This window comes from Opisthocomus hoazin, chromosome 20, assembly GCF_030867145.1.
Source record: "Opisthocomus hoazin isolate bOpiHoa1 chromosome 20, bOpiHoa1.hap1, whole genome shotgun sequence".
NCBI classification, from domain to species: Eukaryota; Metazoa; Chordata; class Aves; order Opisthocomiformes; family Opisthocomidae; genus Opisthocomus; species Opisthocomus hoazin.
This window is the reverse complement of record NC_134433.1, coordinates 14,249,023-14,271,085: the sequence shown is the minus strand read 5'-3', so window position 1 is coordinate 14,271,085 and position 22,063 is coordinate 14,249,023. Positions and strand designations below refer to the sequence as shown.

General features: G+C 35.9%; 1 protein-coding gene across 4 annotated transcripts in view; it reads right to left on the bottom strand.

Moving 5' to 3' along the window:
- Positions 1-6,027: 6,027 nt before the first annotated feature.
- BRIP1 (BRCA1 interacting DNA helicase 1) overlaps positions 6,028-22,063 on the bottom strand; it is a 63,979-nt gene continuing 47,943 nt past the window's right edge. For 3 of the 4 annotated variants that reach the window (XM_075440398.1, XM_075440401.1, XM_075440399.1), the window contains exons 17-20: positions 13,323-13,435; positions 10,882-10,964; positions 8,858-9,181; positions 6,028-8,121 (exon numbers count right to left, since the gene is read on the bottom strand). In XM_075440398.1, the coding sequence (XP_075296513.1) occupies positions 7,262-8,121; positions 8,858-9,181; positions 10,882-10,964; positions 13,323-13,435 (1,380 nt within the window). In that variant the 3' untranslated portion in view covers positions 6,028-7,261. The remainder of the gene's footprint in view (positions 8,122-8,857; positions 9,182-10,881; positions 10,965-13,322; positions 13,436-22,063) is intronic. The other variant, XM_075440402.1, reaches the window with a different exon arrangement.

The window sequence follows — 22,063 nt, the reverse complement described above, 5'->3', positions numbered from 1 at the left end:
TGGAAGGTAAACTGCTACGCATCTTCAGTGTTTGGTTAAACATGCAGAGCTCAACAGATCTCAGTGGAGTTTTGCCTGCTTCCAGTCAACAGTAAATTGTGCGTGACACTCCTTTTACGTGTCATTCAATTCTCTCTCTCATTTTGATGGCTGAGGGAGCAAGATAGCATCTCAAAGGAAAAATCCTACCATCCACTTCCCAAAAGATCAAAGGCAACGGCTGTAAGTCTTGTGAATGGCCCAGTTAAGAGAAAACAGGTGTATATAATATATTTTCTCGGCCAAATACCATTATCAATACCTGATTCTCCAACTTCTGTATTTACAGTCTCTGAAAAAACCCACTGACCCACATGGTTTTGCTGTTTATCTGCTTTCTAGCCAAATGCTGTGCCTTGGACAGTAAGTTTCTACTGCCTTCAGCTTCCTCACTCCACAAAATAGCCAAACTTCTCCTCCTATGCTTTAGATAGTCTTCCTCTAATCTAAGGTCAAGACATAGTTTACGGTAGTCACTAACATCTTTCAGCATGGTAGTATCATTTTTCTGCTTGTTTCACCTTTCAAATATTTCCTGGGATTTTCAAAAACATTCGCAATCCTTGGCAAGAGGACACAAAAAAAACAGTATCTTTGAAAGATTTTAAATTTTCATTTAAGAAAAAAATTCATTTGCTTTATGAAGCAAAACGTCCCTTTCAGCAAGCTGTGAAAAGGATGTATGTCCATGAAGCAGAAAGCAAACAGCCAAAGCATTTAATTCATATCCAGTAATGAGTTGTTGGATATCGGACTTCCTTCAAGCTTACAGAACCTTCAGCAGGAGCAATGGAAAAGTGTGGAAGTTAAAGAACAATGCAGACTCACCCACCGCACTGTGGCAATAAATGAAACACTGCTAAACAAAATATCTCTTGAACAAAGATGTAATGAAGCAAGATACTATGAGATAAAGATTACCAAAAAAATGAAGTAAAAATTATTGACCAACAGCTAGGGAAAAATCAATACCAAGACCTTACTGACACAAAAAAGAAAACAGTGTTTGCAGCAACTACACTGAGCCAGTTGCTAACAGAGAAGAAAACAGAATACATGATATGTAACATGGTGTCACTTACAAGGAGGAAATTTCCTAATAAGGAAACAATTATAACAAAGCTTTAGTGGAGCTTTGAACATTTTATATAACAATTTAACAAAAGACAGGTTATAGTCTTTTTGAAAGCTCACATGTTTCTCTTGGCTTACAAATGCTTTCCGCTAAATACCTGCAAAACCTGCATAGCGCTATTTTTGAGAGTAAGTAGTAGTGGGGCAGGACTTATACTGGGTCCTCTCCATAGGAGATTTCACACACAGATTAAGAGACAAAAACATGCTACCAAAATCAAAAGCATCTGCAGGAAATGAAAGAAAACATTGTGCTTTATTTAAAGCTAAAGGACTTGACAAAAGTTAGGCAGTATTTATCAGTAAGATTTACCTTCACTTTTGACCGGCATCTGATAAACCTTCAAAGTTTCTTTAAGATGACTAAGATTTGCAGCATCTGAGATGATCAACATCATATTACCATCTTCTGAAATGGCATCTAGTTCACACATACAATTATTAATGGATTCTTTACTTCTTATATTAGCATTTCGGAAGAGTTTCCAGATTATTTTCAGTTCAATATTACTGTAGCAAGCTTTTCTCAAAATTCCTATAATTTAAAAAGGGGGGTGTAAGACTTATATATACATGGTTTTGAATACAGTACTGTTCGAACATAGGGCAAACTTTCCACATTTACAAGATGGTAATTTAGGCCCTGATCCAATACCCACTGCAGTCAGTGAAAAGACTTCTATTGATGTAAATGGACCTTGGAAGAAGGCCTTATTGAAATTTTTTAACGTGTCCAAAATCTACTTTTCAACAGATAATTTGCCCCTTGTCATTACTCCCAAATTGACCAATGAGTTCGAATCCACATTGAATAAAGTAATTTATTTTTCATTTTCTTCAAACTGTGGCAGATTTTTTAACTTTCATCAATCAACTGTCATCTGAGATTCAGTTTAAACAGCATAAAACTTCTCACTGACACCAGACACCTTGGTAACTGTAGGCATTGGAGTACCTCAGTGATTCAGAATGCTTTCATTTAATACATAGTGATTCTACTTCACAGATTCTACACCAAACTGTAAAGACATGATGATGCTGATAAATTAGTATTAAGGAAATGAATGGGAGTCTACTGATGAGATTACACAAGTCTTAAAGGAGATACATTATGGTTGCTCTGCGAAAACAGAGAGGCAACAAGGGGCCTCCATCACCTGGGCCTCCCCTTCTTTACCCATAAGGCAACATGGCCTTTGCTAGCTGGCACAGGGCCTTAGCAGGTCCAGAAGCAACAGGCATATCTCCTGCTCTCCCTCAGGCTCAGGCTGGCTTGTGAAAGAGGAGACTTGCCCTTTCTTGATTTCGTCTGATCCAGACACTGTCTGGTCTAGCTTCAGGACCCAACATCCAGTTCAGCCACATCACACAACGGAATCGTGAGCCACTAACACACAGTTCCTGCCTAAGCCTGGCCTCCCTTACCTTTATGACTGAATAGGATGACTTTCAGAGGGTTGTAGGGGTTTTTCTGGGGTGGAGGGTTGTTTTGTTGTGGGCTTTTTTGGTTTGGTTTGGGGGTTTTTTGGGGGGTTTTTTTTGGTTTTTGTTGGTTTGTTTGTTTTTTTTTTTGCTAGTGTCACTTCTTTGATACCATGCTTGTTTCATCACTTAATGAGCTTTCGGGGCAGTGGAAGGGACCTTAGAGAAGGGGAGGGGATGTTTAAAGGTCCCATAACATAGGAACTGACACAAACAAGACTCTGCACAAGCAACAGGTCTCTGCTCTGCGTCTAACGCACACCTCTCCATCTTAACCTCCATATCATTTCGAACTCCTCCTAAAACCGCAGCATTCTGGTTTTCTTACAAGGTCCCGAGACATACTTGCAAAGCACACAAAAGCAAATGTCTTCTTACCTTCAGATTTGTAAAACCTGGGACCAGTTAAATCCTCACTAAATTCTCCTGGAGGACAATGTTTTATACACTGCTTAAGTGTATTAAACATCTATATCTAATTGTTTCTGCATGTAACTGATGAGAACATGCTGTAATTAGGTCATTACCGCACAAGGCCCAGTAGCCTGAAGATACAGTGCATTTTAAAAAGTAGTAGAGTTGTTATTACCATTATCACCTTTTAGACCTTCCCAAATTAAAGTGCCTCACAAAAATCTAGAGACAATTTCCAAAAGCGTCTAATCCACATTTTGTACAATGGGTAAACCAGGGACCAAAAAGCAAACTAAACTTATACAAGGTAGGTTACATATTGAAGAATACCAGTGTAATCATACAGTTTTTCAGCCAAGCTTTTGATAGTTTCATTAAAACGTATTAGATTCACAGAGTTACTGTGCCAAGATATTACCAAACTTCCCACAGCAACCGGTAGCAAATTAACACCTAATCCTTAGAAGGAACATATCCCATTGAATGGACCACTGTTATAAATAATTTATTTCAGCCTCCCGTAATGTCAGGACTAGTTGCCTTCAGTTAACTCTTAAACACCAGTCAGACTCCCATTGTACTTCAAGGTGGGTCAGTGTATCGGGGCCACTGAATCAAGCAACAGAAATATGCCAGAAAGAGATTACATTAACAGTAACCTATTTTCACTTAAATGCCAAGTAAAAATAGTTGTGCTATTGTGACAACTCCCTCTTTCTGCCCCCCAAAAGATTTTCTGCAGGTCTCCAATGCATTTCTAACAACTCCTTTATCTAGTTACCATACCCAATGCAGAAATTAACCAATTATTCTAAAATATCCCTCCTGTATCCAAAATAGCGCAAGTAAAAATATGGATTAAAAATCCTATCCTTGCCAATCTGAAACAAATGACCGGTGACATAGATCTTACCCTCTGCTTTTGGCAGTATTTCAGCTCCGCAGACAATACAATAAAGTCCTTTCTTGCAACGCTGGTGGTGTGTTTCCTTTTTACAAGACTATATACAAATTCAGTTAAATACTAGTTTGCATATAGTAACCATGCAACTATGCAGATTGAAGTATTTATATACAAACACAAAGAAATATATCAAACTTGTTTCAGGGAAATATACTACTTGAAATACTCGAATCTATTTGAATCAATGTTTATCATTTACATTAGCTAATAATTAAAATATAACATGCTAAAAATGCTTAACCTGACTCAAACAGAAATACTTTATGAGGTATTTTATACTCTACAACAGTCCATGCCATCAAAGATTTAGTTTGGAAATTTGCAAAGGAGCCTAGGAAGATAGGTGCCCAACTCTTGTTGAGTTTCAGTGCAATTATGTTCTTACACTTAGCAAATGCTGCCCTAAAAATTACGTACTAACCAGAAATAGGAAGTACTGCTCAGATTGAAACAGAAATCACATTTGTAATGAGTTATGAGCTGGGCTCTGTAGGCAGTCCATATCTGCAGCTTCTACCTGCGTTAACGGGACTTGAAAACACTCAGCCTTTTCATTTCCCATGAGAAACAAAGGTATCTACAGGGCGTGTAAATTGTAAAGAGCTAGAGCAAACCTTACAGACCATTAATAAACTATTTCATCTGCTTTATTTCACTTAAAAGATTATATAATAAATCGTTCTTATTTCCCTTGCACCTTAACATTCAACAGTAGCCCCTTAAAGCAAGTACTTTATTCTATCTGCACGGTACCTTTCTTTCACAGGTGTAGGCACTTCGCCTAACCGTAGCTTTCCTTTGTCTGCACTGTCTCTGAACTTTCAATCCTTTAATAAATTCAAGATTTTATGATTATTTTAGACAGAAGAAATCATACCTAGCTATTCTATCACAGTATGAGAGGAATTAACATTTCTAGATTTGGGAAGTCCAAACAAATAATTCTAGAAGTGTTCATACATTGACTTCCCTTCTGTTTACAGGCTGGGCAGCAGCGTATTTAATTTAATATTCGGAATCACCATAAATATATTACCTATAGAAATAAAGAATATTCTTACCACTAACATATTAAATACCATAGTTAGATATAAAGAGAAATTAAGATTGAATTTACACAGCTTTTACACCTAAAGAAACTGCCCACCGCCCACCCCACAAAAAACAGCAGTAATGCAAAGGATTATCATCCTTCAGTTGTCCCAAGCAACACAGCTATGGTCAGGATTTCAGTTTAATGATTTGTGGATAGACACTTTTCAAGAAAAATCTAGCACCTAGTAGGCCAAACGCTGATATTTCAATACCTATTTTAAAAACCATTGATTTAGGAGTTATTTTATACAAAATGTAGACATTGTAAATTAATGCAAAATATTTGACATGAAGGCGGCCATGTCTTAAAGGATTTCTAACCAAAGTAAAATGCAACACAAGATCAAGAAAGGAACAATCTGCTCCAGATAAGGAAAGGAAGATGGATTTTCTTTTTGTCCATGTTAGGGATTTAAAGATGGACAAATCTTCTGAAAGACAAATACGGGATAGTGGTCTATGAGATGAGCAGACAAGCCACTAAGCCTAAGTGACTTCTATCATCTATTTAGATACATATAAACATTAAAAATTGGTTTGGTAGAGAAGACTGGTTTGGAGAAAACCGAGCTATCAGAGACTCATGAGGATCAAGCTGACCAACTCTCAGGAGCGCAGCTGCACAGCCACCTGCCACAGGCTACTCCAGCATTTGCTGTCGGATATGGGACAGTTCTAGTCCAGAAGCCAGCTACAAACAGAACCGTGCCTACCCTACTAAGTCCTGATATTCAATCAATTACTTAAATCCAAATTAAACATTATCTTTAGATGTGTCATATGTTTAAATTGCTGTCAATATTAGAGCTTGCTTCTGCCCTATCAACTAGTTCAAAAGCATCAGCATCCAATGATTAAGCGAGTAACAGGAAACCTAAACCAAGAAAATATGATCCTTACGTGGCATCAATACAAGAAGTTTAACCAAATGCCTTATACTAAGTACTGCAATATAATGCCTGTTAAAGAAATTCAACAGTATTCTTGCCATTCTTGCAAACACAGTATCTAATTTTATAGATGCATTTATTGTGTAAAGAAAGGATACCATTTAAATCCTATTGATATGAATACATTCACAGCTCTGTAGAGGTGGACGTCAGAACGTTACTGATATGAACTTCTATGGAAAATGACCAGTTAATAGTTTCATCTTTGCTCTCAGTCAAAATATATCAATGCCTATGAATGAATCTTACGATTGTAAAAATCCTGCATCTTCATATTAATGTATGATGGAAATGGACAATCTTTTCTTGAAAAATCAGAGTATGTTTTATTACAGCAAAACCCTGGCTGTTTTGATCACAATAAATGAAAGAAATGTTTAAAATACTTCAAAAAAGTAAACTGAGGAAGATTTAAAGACCTTTATGTACAAATTTACATTATTATATATTGCGTCAAAAATGTGTTTGTAGAGCATACAAATGAGTACACATTTTGATATGAATACATAATCTGACCAAAAGAAACAAGATCCTCTCACAAAAGAAAAATTGAAAGAAACTTCAACTTTCATATAAAACAAATAAAGACTTCTGAAGGAGCCTGCCATCATCACCAAACAGCAAAATGTTCAAATACTATTATACTACCACTACTACAGAGCTTCTGATAGACATATTGACAAAAGAAATTTGAGGCAAATAAAGTACCAAAGCATACATCTGTTTCAGTATCTAGGCTCAATTATATTACTTGATTTGCAAAGATGCTGTTCTACATATTTAATTAAAAGAAAAAAAAGCCCTAACAAAACCAGAAAATCCTAACTCGATTATATGGGTGTTTTGCTTTCTGAGAAAAATTCAATTGTTTGATTGTATTTAATGGCAGGTTAATTAAATCTGTAAAACCTCCTCAGCCTATAATTAGAAGTCAAGTGCTACTTGGGCTTCTATTTAGAATTTCGACACATGATGTCCTTTTGCCACACCGTTAGGATGAAGAATCATTATATCTACAGAAAACTGCATGTTACTTAACCTTCACAGTGAAAAACAAACAAGTATAGTGAAAAATCCAGCCTGATAGTAAGCATATATTAACCGAGAACTAGAAAGACATCGCTGCTCTATAGCAAGGCTTTGTTGTAAAGGCTGCTCGCTACATTTCCTATAGAAGCTGTCACTATGTGCTAGCATTGTTCAATACAAAAGATAACACACCTTTATTTCGTGATCTGGAAAGACTGATTTTCCGTATTTTGGTGTCCACCTCTTGAGATGCTACCTGCTCTGCTTCTATTTCACTAGTCATCTCTACATTATTAACTGCACTATTCTTACTCTCCTCATTTTGCATTATCCCATGTGAACTTGTGCTTCTGCCATCATCATCATCAATCTTTTTTTTAGTCACATCTAGTGTTTCTGAGGTGCTGACTGCAAAAAGATCACGCGCAACTGTGGAGTTTCCACAATCAGTCTGATTCTCATTTGTATTACAGGTTGGAACCAGTGGTCTGATTTTCTGTTCTTCTGATTCTACATCATCATAGAGTTCTGGTGTGAAGTAGATACTCTCATCCTCATCTTCAGCTTCTGAAGATATGTTTAACACTGAAAGTTCAGATTTCCCTCCTGCTGAAGGAAACTCACTGCAGGGCTCAACTTGAAGCTGTAGCTCATCAGGATGCTCTTCAGCAACTGGAGCCTCAGTATTTTTGACCGAAAAATTAGTTGTTTCGAAACATGATTCTGGTACACTTAGTTTATGCTCTGAAATTAATGATGACGGGCATTGATTCACACTATCAATAAGTTCACTAGCTCTATTCACATTCTTTTGTTTGCTGCTAGCTGTGGACATGCAGTTCTTGGCTACAGGCAAAGGTGTTGAAGTCAGCGGTTTCATAATATCAGCATTAGTCCAACCATTCTTTTTTTCTCTCTCTGTTTCAGTCACTGGTATTTTGGGTGTGGAGTCCATATGTTTTCTTCTTTGTGTTCCACGGTGAGAACGACTCTCTACATCAACTTTCTGGCCACCTGTGAAAAATCACAAAACGTTAATTAATAGTATATGCCTTCCCCCTGCTGATTTACAGTATGTTTAGCATATCAAAATTACCACTGTTTTATTAGGTTTACAGTTATTTTATAATACTCATTAAGATCCAATACAAACAAAAGCCCAGATGTTACAACTATCTTTACACATGAATTGTCTTAATTAAATCAATAGATTAACTGGTACATGTAAAGTTAAAGTATGACCGGATTTAAAATTTGTATGTTATTATTGTGCTCTTATGTTATTTACATCTTTCTTGACTGAAATGAAGTCATAAGCTTTCCTAAAATTTAGGAATGGACAGATATTGACTGGCTAAGCTGGTACCAGAAGAGATTATACGAAAAGTGTCTCACAGCAATGTCTAAACAACAAATGCAGCTTGAATTCATCTTGCAATAATGTTTACCTTGATGTGTTACAAATATAATTTAAATTATCTTAATAGTTTTCAATGGAAAAAGAAATCTAAGTGAAAATATTTTTGATTGTACTATAAACTTAACAAACATTATCAATCATTTTAAGACAACCAGACGGAATGACAATTAATTTGTCTGTTAAGCACAGCTCATACACATTTCCGAATAATTATAATTTTGCATCTTAGCACTTCTGTAATTGAAAAAAAAAAAAAAGTATCTTACAAAAAACATGCAACTTCACATTTAAAACTGGTGATGAAGTTTCTTCTACAGGAAATTAACATACTTTGTTTCATTGTCACCATGATGTTACTTGGCTGATTTGATGCTGTAGGATTAACTGAGGTTGTAGTAAAACTAATTTCTGAAACCAAATTTTGCTGCTCCTCACTTTTAGCAGGCACCTCTGGTGACAGATGAATAGTTGCCTCCTGTTGAGAGGCTTGTGACAGGTCTTTTGAATTTGAAGGTACATGGAGAAATTCACTGCTGCACTCTGACAAACAATCAATGCCTTTCTGGTTTCTTCTAGCAAATGCATGCAAGGATTCAAGTGCACCACCAAAATTTTCATGGTGCTGGACTTGTTGACGAATCCATTTAGATAATCCTAACACGGAAAAAAAAAAAGGAAAAAACTGTATTACCACAAAACTACATCATCGATACCAGGTATTACATATCAGGAAACAGTACCCTAATATTGCAGAGACTTCTACATATGTATAGTATATACATATTCATAAAGATTTCAAGAAGTTGCTCAAAAATAAGATAATGTACGTCTTCCTTTCCAGGGCTGGAAACTTGATTTAATCAATGCTAGTCTTTCAATGAATAATACTAATAATATAATTCTTTCTTATTAAAAGATGTTTACCTTTTTCGGTAATACTTTTTGAAGTTCAAACTGCTGCATTGCAACAACATCACTATACTTCTTTTGTGCATGGGTGTTGGTTTTGCTTGTTATCAGGAATTATTAAAAAGTAACTTACAGAGTACAGCTATTTATTATCATACTAACTGGGTCTGCCAAAATTAGAATATAATGAATTTCTTACATGTTTATTTCAGATTAAGTAACAAGAATTCAGATATTCAGAAAGAACTGCAACTGCCCAATAGCTAAAATGCAATGCAATATGCTCTTACAGAGCAATCATTTTTAAACTTCTCAAATACCAGATGTCTTGAGCACGACAGCTTTCAGATTATGTTGGAACACACAAAAGTGAAGTAAAAACTAACTTTCTTGATTTTTTTGAAGTGTTTTTAAACCCATTTAAATATTCTTGTAATATTGATTTAAAAACCCCAAAACAACAGTGAATTTGATTCTAGAAAAAGTACTAACCTTACCAAGGCTCCAACATATAGATTATTCATATTACTGCATGTATTACTTGTGTTTACTTAGATAATTTAAATGTACTTTTATAATACGAACAGACATATCAGAAAACAGTTTGACTTGTACCACAGCAGCTGAGCTCCACCTGCTGACTAGATTGCAACATGATCTGTTTACAACATCTTTTTGCCCACCTCTTCTCAACAAGCCAGGAACACCGATACATAATGCATTCCTAAGCAATTTCTTTCTTCATCTTTAAAAAAAATTTATTTATTAAGACCGTGTGCATGACCTGTTTTATTTTATCTGCTTCTATTTCTAGCCAGTATAAAACTACAAACAGAAAATATGTTTTGCATATTGAGCATTCAGTGGTTCCATAATAGGAATGGCACAACCTCTACCTGTTCTTACCTAAAAAGCCAGAATGTTAAATTCAGACTGCTAGCCCTAATCACTAAAGCTCCCCATAGGCAGAAAGTACACATCCACTAGCGACTTACCCAAAGACCAAATAAAAATCTAATAACTAATTTTTTTAATACATATATACACATATATATACACACACATACATATGTCTACATATATTACACATATTTAGCATGCAAAGATTAAGTGTCCTTAAGTTTTTATAGGTCATATTTTAGGAAAGACTTCTCAAATTCTGCATACTGAAATTTCTAGATCATGATCTGCACATCCAAAAGGGGAAAGAAATTAAATTGACTAAACATTAGTATCAATGTATTTCAGTGTGTTTAATGAACTAGCAATACACCAGGGTACAGTTTTAGAGTTTTCAGTTGCATCTGCACAATTTGAGTTCAATGGATGTATTTCATCATGACTTTTCCTACTCACCTGTATTTGTATAACCATATTTCTGTAATCTTCATTTTTCACTATTTGTTAATATTAGGAACTTGCCCAGAAAGATTTTTACAGCTTACCAGTTATGTACTTATTAGGGTTGTTCTGGAAGCGGTCATCAACTAAAATTAGAGCACCCCAGTCATTCCTATGTCTTATACACCTATAAGTGAGCAGCAAAAAAGAGTGTATATATAATTAGAGTGCATACAGTAAAAAAATTGTGGGGATCAGACAACAGGGATTTCCAGGAGTCAGCTAAAATATGCAAAAATATATAGGATGTGCTTTCCTACTGTCTTGCAGCAAAAATTGTTATGGATGTCACGGAAGCTTAATTTTTCTTCAGTTCTAGAATTTACTATACGAAACCAGGTAATTAAAAAACCCACACACAAATATTCAGCAGCTAATAAAACCACATGTCACTTTTTTTCTGCTCCTAACTGGATAGTGTAAATACTGAAAGGAGAACAGGTAAAGGTGTAAAAGAAAAGAAAATTGACTGATGCAACTGCAAGCAGTTTTTCAAATAACTATGCACTTTTTGCTTTCTAAATGGCATGCTATTCCTAACTCTCTTTAGTAACAAAATGAATAATGCTGCAGATAAAAGCTGTAAGCGATGTCATTGAGTTCATAATTCAGTTGTTCAAGGCCTACCGAAATAATCCAATAGTCACTTTATATGCGTTGTTATTACTTTTAGCATCATTTGGATTTCTATAGTGCCTACCAGAAAAAAAACTGTTAAAAACCAGAGATAAGATAAATATATAAATATGGAAAAGAATCTGTCAGTAACAGTTTAGGATTATTATCCCCATTGTACAAGAGGACAACTTTTCAAGAAGATGTTTATAAAGGTACGTAAAGCCACAAGTCTATCAGTCAGGGCCTAAAATGGGAGCAACAAGGCTGGCTCTCTAAAGAAATATTATTTATTTATAGTTGAAGTCTCTCCATGATAAGAAAAGCTACCAAAACATCTTTAAGGAACAAATTTCTTCCAACTTCTCACTTTTTAAATTGTTTTAATAAATGTTCTTTTAACTCATAATTGAAATGAATTATGCCTGCTGGAGACACAGCCTACACTTTTAGAAAAAGTAGCACTGCAAGGAATTCTTAGCATGACTGTCACCTGGCCACACGCACCATCTGTTACATTCCCAAAGGCTGCTATTTCATTTCACGGACCTGTGTTACTTCATATAATGTAACAGCACTAAATTAAGAGAAAAGTGCCAGACTGAAGACTATCATGCTTCTGCTCACTTCTATCCCTGCAGGCATCTTTGCAGTAAGAAGCTTGCCTACCTACTATATATCTTAGTATCAACTTAGTAGACTGTTCTGGTTTCATAAAAACAGTCATTATACGCTGTCATCCTTCAGCAAATCTCAGTTTAGTAAGAACTTAGTCTAAAGGTATTACACACAACTTACACATTTATGTCAGAATGGAAGTCTATTTTCTCCATTCATGTTTAGACTAGCATAATTTCATTCAAATGATAAATCATACAATTAGCAATTTTCACTAAAACTAGACTTAAGTTAAAACTTATTTCACAGTGACAAAGCTTCAAATTCATTTCTTACTATGAGCATTCCACAACTTTCTTAGATTTTTCTTAACAAATTTTAATTAACGCTCTTACTCTCCAAAGAGGAATCTAAGAAATTGGACCTGTAACAACAAGAATTTATAATGAGATTTTACTAACGTAAATTTTCTTTCTAAACTTTTATTTATGTCATCACATTTGTATTAGGTCTAATTCAAATAACAAGAGTCTTCCAGCTGATGTTTCTCTTCCTTTCTATAAATCTGTTTCTGTACCTCTACATATCTGTGACAGATATATGGCATCTATGATAGATATGGATGACAGATAGCTGTATCTATGTATGTATATGATAAATTTTGTTCGAGAAGGATGAATTAATTCTATCCTGTTAATAAAATTTGGGGGAAATTTTTTCATTTGAAAAAGTAAGCTATAGCACTTCTAAACCTGGAAAGAGATCAGCGAGCATGATAATTGAATTGACCTTTTGGAAAGGTCTGAGAAAAAAATCCAGCTATTTCTCCCTTTCAGAAATATTTGTAAGGCTAAACATCAAACAACTGCTCTGGGCCCATCAAGTGTGAACAATTAGCGTGTCTGAAAAGACCTATGAATTTTCATTCGGTTTATAAGCTCAAGAACTGTTTGTCTCTGCAAATGCTGTTCATTCTGTATATCTCGACTACAAGCAATAAAACCTGCAACCAAACTAAAGTGGATTCTGAACGTAAAACAACCCCTCTGAATTATCACAATGCTCAAATGCACAACAGACTGAAAATTAGACAGTTGCCAGTACAGAACAGCTGAAAACCTGATTTCTGCAATATAAGGTTTTTGGCCTCATTTATCCCCTTTGTGTTGAAAGTGAGGAATTAATCCTTAAAGATGTTGCAAAAAAAGTTCTACAAATACACATATTTTTAATGATGTTCAGTTTATCTCACCTTCCCAGGGCTTGGTTCAGAGCCCTATAAGCTTGAATTTCATACCACTGACTCCCTGGTAAAAGGCCTCTTGTATTTTTGTGCTGGTCATTGTACTTCCTCTTTAATTCAACCTAAGAAAGAAATCATAAAAGATTGTTTTTAATAATGGCATTGAAAAGGAAATATACTAAAAATGGAAAACAAGCAAACGTTGATTAAATAGGTGCATGTGTAAAGTGTGCTTCAGTGTTTCAACTTTGTATTTTGCATACTAACACATGGTTTTTACCCTTCCAAAGTTATCCTTAACATGTGATCTATTCCAATAACTTACATGAAATAACACAACCACCACACACTCATCCAAATCTCTGTGCTAGCAAAAGAAAGATAAGCTGTTCACACAGACAAAAAACCCAGATACATGTAAATGGACTAACGAGAGCGCAGTTTTATTTGCTCATCTGGAAGTAAATGATACAATGGAGATCTTTATCCTTTCCTTTATCACAAACACTGACTCCTAAACTATTGTTGGGACCAGACCCTACTTTTCTCAAGTGAGGGTTAAGCAAATATAACCCCTTCTTCTACAGAAGCTAAGAAAGTACTTTGGAGACAGAGTGGCCTTGCCGAAGTACCAGCAGTCAGCGACACCAACTCTCATTCCTAGCTTGGCACCACCTTCTGCGGTTTGGATACAAACTTTTCACTGGTTAAATGTGAAGCAAAAGCAGAAAGTGAGGTTTGCAGGCCCATGGGCTAGGATTAGGCAGAAAAGAGCATGCTCCTCTTTTTTCAAAAAAGGTCTCCCCTAGCTGCTTTAAAAACAGATCTGATATCAACTGTAAAAGAAAACCCCTCTCTCCCCTTTCTAATCATATGGATAACTACACATACAATGCCTGAGCTGAATTTGAGCAAGAAATTGTATTTGGACATTATACACAGTTCCAACATATTTTAAAAAAATTATTATAAACATTTATATACATAAAAATGGATATATTGGGGGGACTGACTTTTTAAATAAACAAACATAAAACTACACCAAAAATGGTCTTTCCATTGCTCTTTTGTACAGTATTAACCTTTCTAAACTGACAAGTGAAAGGACACGCTTCAGGAGAGAAAACAGCAGAATTCTAACCTCTTCTGACAGGTAACTTTCAAGTTGCATTTGGATAAGAAATTTTATTTTATGTACTTATGCCCTTTAAATTGCCTGTCAAATTTATAAATTCAATCTTTACAGCCAGAAAGTAAATTCAGTTTGATTTCACAGATTTAGTATTTCTTCCAGTCACTCAGAATTTATTGACTGACATGTGAGGTTTCCTTTGTAATTTTCAAAATGGAAAATTATTTCTTCTGAGCATTTTATGAACTTTAAAACCATTCCTGAAAAAGGAACTTAAGCATATCTGTGCATTTCTACAAATGGAAATACTACCTGGAGAAACAAAAGGGTACTCCTTACCATTTGAGACAAGGTATGATGTTGGAAAATTTCACTGAAGTCTTTAAAACATAACGAAGGGCAATATACTCCTGTACGTACTTTGCATTCGTCTTCTAGTCCTGGGTAAGTTTTCTAACAATTTCCTCTTTTGAAGAATTTCTGTTATCAGTAAGATGTTGGCCAGTTGTAACAAATCTATCTTTAGCACAACTTCTTCCTTTGCTAGTGGACTGCTGTTCAAAACAGCGTTAGAGTAACCAGTCGTGTGTCTTACACTGGTAAAAATGACGACATTTTTAACTATGTGCATAAAACCACTGAAGTAACAGGAGAACGCAAACCAGTCAGATCATCTGCACTGTAATGCATTACTCGGTGAATAAAACACATTACTTTCACATTCTTCTAACACACGTTAGCATTACGCAAATCTACACTGCTTGTATTGCATACTCAAAGACATTGCATTTCTCAAATCACATAGAAATCCATATTCTCTTGGTCTAAATGTGTAATGTATCTTTAAAACCTATCTTTTCTATCTTAATTTAAAAAGGGTTAACAAAATAAACATTCTGTTTTCTCACTTAAATGATCATGTCTCAGCATGAGATGACAACTTACATTGCTGAGAGTTCAGTTTTCATTATAAGTCTACTAAAGGTAAAAGGCCAGGGCATGTCATTTTAATGCAATCAGAATCTATTTCATTGTATAACTCTTACATTATCAAGCATCAAATCAACGCCCAATTCAAAATGACATGTTACATATGTGAAAAAGCCAGTCCCTCCTGCTAGCAAATATCCTAAATGTGCAGTAAACCACAGGCTAGAAGGGATTAGTTAAAATGTCAAAAGACAGCCTTTTACTTCTACCTGTTCATCCTTAAAAATATACTCTTTGCTATCAGGCATGCTTTACAGACAAATAGCTTCAGCAAGCAGCAGCAGAAGGCCCGTGGCAAGCTCTGCCATCTTGTAGCTGTCAGACAGATTAGTCTTTGATCTATCTGGGAGGTCGTGGTCACATTCACATTAACTGAAGTCTAACAACATTATACCTGCTAACTGCTCGTTTTTTTAATGCTTAATTAGTTCGACATCTTTCACTATGGAATATTAACTGAGAAATACCAACAAAAAATAAATGCCATGAACAAATTTATTTTTTATGACTTGGAAAAATATTTTGAGGCAGCTTCTGCTACAATTCAAAAGAATTCTCAGGCACATTTTTCAATTAAAATTAGCAATACAAGTTTTTCTTCAATGACAACAACAACATTAAACAGCATTCATTATATTAGATTTTAAGTGTTTGATAAATCACAAAAAATGTTACCTGTGGTAACACTGCTTCACAAGAAGAAACTCATTCAGGATTCAAGTGATATAGAAGTACATAAAGTGGATTTATACTGTGATGACCATGGACTATATCAGTTGGCTTATGGCATGAAGCTTAGAAGACTAGCCTCAAAGCTAGGGCTTGGTTTTGAACCCCAAAATAACCTGCAAATTCTGATACAGAGGCCTGCAGCATGCCTTTTTAACAACACACCAGGCTGAACCAGATTTATTAAAAATTAACAAAAATATGGCTATATTTAGCAGCAAGGTATACAAATATCAATCCACAATGAACTATTTATTTCTACAGAAAAATCAATGGTTAGACAACAAAATTAAAGCACCATTTTCTTTTTTAAAATGAGTTCTTTCCATCACGTAAATATAAAGCTTCTCCTTGCTTTGTAGTCAAAATTACAACTGAGATATGGAAATGCAAAACACAATTTCAGTATATTTTAGATATTTTCAGCTAAAGGGCTGCACAGAATTCTATATGTTAATTTACCTGTTAAAAAATTTTATGGAGAAAGCATTTAACCTACAAAGAATAAAAACTACAGTGCTACAGAATGAATTACTTTTTTACTTCTGTAAAAACAAGCAGATGGTCCAGCAGGCACTCATCCAGAATCATTCTATCTCAGCCAAAGTACAGGACGTTGCACCTAAAGCACTAACAGCAAAGCCCAGCAGGACTGGGGAACGTCCATTTGAGGCAGTTACCATTCATAATCCGAATACTGCAACCCTCTTTATCAGTGCCAGTATCACACTATGAAGGTTCAATGGGCTAAACCACAGTGTACAAATTTTTATTCTGTGCGATTTAAGTCAGCAAAACAAACTGTGTTTGGTTTTACTACATCCGGTAAAGTTTCGAGAATTTTTTGTAGATACATCACATTACTTAACCAAATGTAGCGCTATACTTTGCTTTACAAAAACAAACAAAAAAATCCCAAGCTGTTACTAACAGTTAACAAGCCAGGCCTATTCTTTGACAAGACATCACTTCACAAACATCTTCAACTGTCTCCCGTTTTCTCTGGTAGATTAAAAATGACCTCCAGTTTATAACCTGTGGGATTACAAACCAGATTACCCAGAAATCTAAAGACAACACAGAAATTCATGAATACAATGGCACTATTGTGAGCAGTTCTACAGAGCACTCCTCCAAACCTGCATTTCTGTTTACATCAGCACTTCGCAGTGCCGTGACAGCCCAGGTTAAAGGCAGAGCCAACTGCTGAAAGGGAAAAGGCCAACAGGCTTGGAACTGTGCCAATACATGTACACATATGTAGGCAGGTACATTCACACACACGTGTGTAAACTCACGCCCTTCGCTCCCCAGCACTCTCCTCCATCTATTCTCCATGGAAATAAAAGTCAGAAAATGGATATAAATGTTTTCTGGCATTCCACTGACTTGTTTCTCTGGTTTTACAAGAGGAAAAATAGTAATGAAAATAAAGACCATTGCTCATATCATCCAAGAAACTTTAAAGGACACATTCATGTTTAACACAGCTACTAATTCCCCACCTCCTAAAAACAAACAAGCAAAAAATACCAGGTGGTTATTCTCTGCTTCCATCCCCGAAAAAGACATTAAAATGGTTTTTAAGCAAATCTACCGTCTTAAAAATCTCATGTGTCCAGTTAAGAGTCTCTCTTCCACCTGAAATAGCAATAATTAGAATTCTTCAAGAACATACTTGCCATCTACTTTCCTCCTGACGAATGCCAAGTAATCATAAAAGTTTGTAAGTGCGGGAAAGTAAAAGACACGAAAACCCATTTCTTTTCTTTTACATCTGAAAATCCTTAAATGGAAGTAGCATTAAACAGTGCAGCATTCAACTTTCCCCCTTCACTTCAAAAGCAGTAACAACGTCTGTGAGATTTAAGACTAAATAATGCACGTGTAAAGACCAGGGTGAGTCATAGAATATGCTTCAAACATCCTCACTCCTCAGCAGACCTACTAAAAGTTATATCTAAACACAATGCCTCAATTTATTGGCCCACAGGAAAAAGATATTATGGCAGGATGTTATCTTTAAATGCTCCAGGCATTCCAAGTGCAGTGTTAATACATATAAAACTGTATGAAATAAGCAAATTCTTATTACCTCTGATTTATCAAACTAGATTCTGCATGTGACAATAACTTAAGGCCACTCTAACCATCTCGTATACCTAAAGATGGTCACCAGACACTTTAATGTAATTCTCTTCTGCTTTTACACACAAATACTGCATTCCTTTAACAACAAAACCCCAGAACCGTGAGCACAGCAACACCACATACACGGTGAAGACGACATTGTGAGCTAGAGACATGATCAGTACTTTGCACTGCTCAGTTATCTTCGAGATCCTCTGTTACACAGCCCCATCCCACCAGAGTCTCTCTGGAGGTGAATCATGGCGAGCCAGCACCCGGCACTGGCGACCGTCCAGCAGCTCCGCACTCAGAGGCCATCACCTCAAACCAACAGTCTGTGCAGCAAAGCTTAAAGAGTCCAGGTGACCTCTTCTGCCTGAAAATTTCTATGCACACTTGAAAGTAGTGAATAAAATAAAGAAATAGCATCTCTGCAGACCTAGACCTCAGACTAGCTGCGTGTTGCATGCTGTTGCATCCAACCTGTGCACCTGAAAAGCCACTGGGCTTCCATGAGATTTAAACAGTGCAATGTTTGTTGCCTGAATGAAGATCTAATAAAAACTAGGAAAAGTTACGGAAATTGGTGAGAAGGAAAAAAAAAAAAAAAAAAAAATCACAAAAGTGGCAAGACAGACACTATCTGGAAAAAAACACTGATAGTTTGTTTCCCCATAGCCCAGAAGCTCAAACATGAAATACGAGTTAAAGCTAAACAACCCAGCAGAAAATTACAGTCTGTTAGAGCCTACTGACTGGTCAATGCTATCTTCTGGGGCAGAAACCCAGTAGCACGGCTTTATGCAAAGCCATATTTCTCTTATTTTTAATTCACAAGGCATTTTATGACTAAACACTTTCCCAGTATTCTCACTCTTAATCCCAGTGTTCGAGAGATGGGAAGCTTATGTAATGTTGTAACCACCGAACACTTTTAGTAATGTCAGCTACACCGTGTGGCATCTCGGAGATCTGGAAGCTTTACGGTTTGACAAATCTTGTAGCACATTCACCCCAGGCCCATCTACTCATCTCAGTCTTGTAGGCTTTGAGGGACTGTGAACAAGTGAGTTGATTAAAATCTAATGCAACCAAAACTCTCCTCTGAAGAGAAAATTCAACCCATTTCCAGTGAAGCAGAAGTGAAAAAAAATCAAACAGCTTCCCTTGAGGTACAAGGCTGCTGCATACACTCCGTGCCACGGCGTCTAAGGTGAAGTGGTAAGTGTCAGTCATCCTTACCAATCCCCAAGGTGATAGCTTCACTTTTCAAGCTTTCAACATACTTTGACAGTAAAGTAAAATCTTAAAGGTCAATGCTACTTGCTAAGGACAAGATAAACACAAGGAAATCAGTTTGGAATTTTTTATGGATCAGAAAAGTAAACTATTAAACGTAAAGGAAAAGTTTTGATTTGCTGTATTATTTATCCAAAGGCTTAACTTCCGGATATATTCAGGGATGATTTCCGCGATCTGTGCCAACATATTGACATCAGCCTTGCACCAGTAGAAGAGAAACGCCATCCACTTGTCTTACATGTTAAGCTGAACTTAAAGGCTACGTTTCTTAGCTACAGGAATGCTGTTTTCCACATGATTTTACAGCTTATCCCACAAATTAAGCCTTCGACATTAATATTTTTTTCCTTACTTAACACAATTTCTATTCGTTGTAAGAAGGCTGTGGATGGCTTTGACTTTTTACAACCATTCTTAATTTTGGAGAAGTGGGAAGTGAAAAGTTTTTGAGATATCTTACTACTTCAAACTGGTATAAGAAAGTGCCACACTGCCATATATTTACTGTATTGCCTGATTTTTTTGGTAACACGGGTAGCTATACCTCCTGATATTTTCCTTTGGGGAGAAGGAAAAAAAGTGATGGAGACCTGCAATATCCAGCCAGTCATCTTGTTCTGATGTGATTCTGCACATTGCATTACCCTGCAGTAAGCAGTGTCTCAGCAGACTGCAATGATTTACAGTGTACTGCTGAAAGACAAGAACAATGCTGGCTGAATAAAGTGAAAGCATGCTTTTTTACAAAATTTAGGAGTCTATTACCTCAATAATTGGTATTTAACATCTAGAGGCTTGCTGCATAACATTGTACATTTCAGTGATGTAAGTATACTTCTCACATCCTCAGCTTGAATGTTTCAAAAAGCTACTTTGCAATTAAAATAGAAAATAAAATTGAATACGAAGTGGGGCATGGAAGAAAGTGCGTGTGTCTGCACATATACAAAGATATGCACACATTGCACTGCTACCCTGTTCAGTACTTCCCTCTCAGAGAACATTCAGTAAATAATATGGCACGATGTTTCACCTTCCTGTGAAAGTTTCATAAATGTTTTTCTACTCTGCATTTTATACTTCTAATTTTTTTCACAGTAACGGAATAAAGAAGAAGGCAAAAGTGGCTCAGCTTCAGACAGCCATTAACATAGACAATCAAACAAAAAAATCAATTGCTTTCTACAAAGATTTAAGTCATACTGGAAATGACAGCACACACTGTGTCTCAAGGCTTTTACAATGAATGCCAGATTTGACTGGAAAGTTGTGGCGAAGCTGCTCAGAAACATGCAGCCTGCTTAAAACAATCACATCCGTAACAGAACAGTCTTATACCTCTAAAAAAATTCTTAACTTCACAGGGAATTTTCAAATTCCATTAAAGATAAAACACAACTATGACCTTCCCATAAAATATTTTCTGTACCAGTTTGCCCATATTTTAAAACAATATTTTACTTTGGATAAGAATTGAAAATATTTTTAAGTGATGCAAACCTATGATGAAATTCATAGTGCATGGTATGCTTATCAACTCAGGTTAAGCCTCTAAAATAACAATAATTTTCTTAGAAATTTTTCTTTTCCTAGAATATACTATGCAAGAAACCAATTATTGCAGTAACCAGTTACCTAGCATAAGATTATTTCTCCTTTCAATGGAGAAAAAGCATATAAACTTCAAAATTAAAAAACAATGACTAGAAATTAACTTAAACATTCAGGAAAAAGGCCATTATTCTGAAGTGATACAAACATCTCAATTTGTTGACCCCTCAAGATAGGAGAAAGAAACTTCAGCCAGATAGCTGCAAACTCTTTGTCTCATTAAGTTACATACAACCCAGAAAACTATAATTGAAATGATGCGTTCCATCATGTTTCCCAAATTATCTTGCTGGAAACAATAAAGAAAGTATTTGCCATTGTAGTTCACATTCACCCTATAGCAGCTAGGGGAAATAATTCTTATTAACGGCAAAGTCAGCTACAGCTCTCAAATAATGTCATTGCACAGAAATCCTGGCCTTATCAAGTTTATTTTCCTTGCCCATCTATTGATGTAAAAGGGTTTGACTGCATTTTCCTCTATACTTTGGTAAAGTTCTCTTAGCTGTTACATGATTAAGTACACTCTACTGTACTACGATCAAAAGCATCTGGAAAGGTGGAAGTGAAGAAATGCTCTCTGGGAAAGGCAGCTTAATGCTTGCACTTCAGAGTCGCCCATTATCAACATTTCATAGCAAGTTTCTTTATTTTCAGGTCCCAGAGGTAAGAACAGTAAATTATGACTTGAACTAAACAAGTCACACTTGGCTCCAAAATCAGATTTTCCTACCTCCAGTTTCAGGTCCCAGAGGTGGGCAGAGGAAATCCTGGTCACAGCCAAAGAAGTAATTTTTGGCTCTGAAATAAATTTTCCTGCTTTACTAGAGCCAAACCCTACCATTGAGAGTACCAT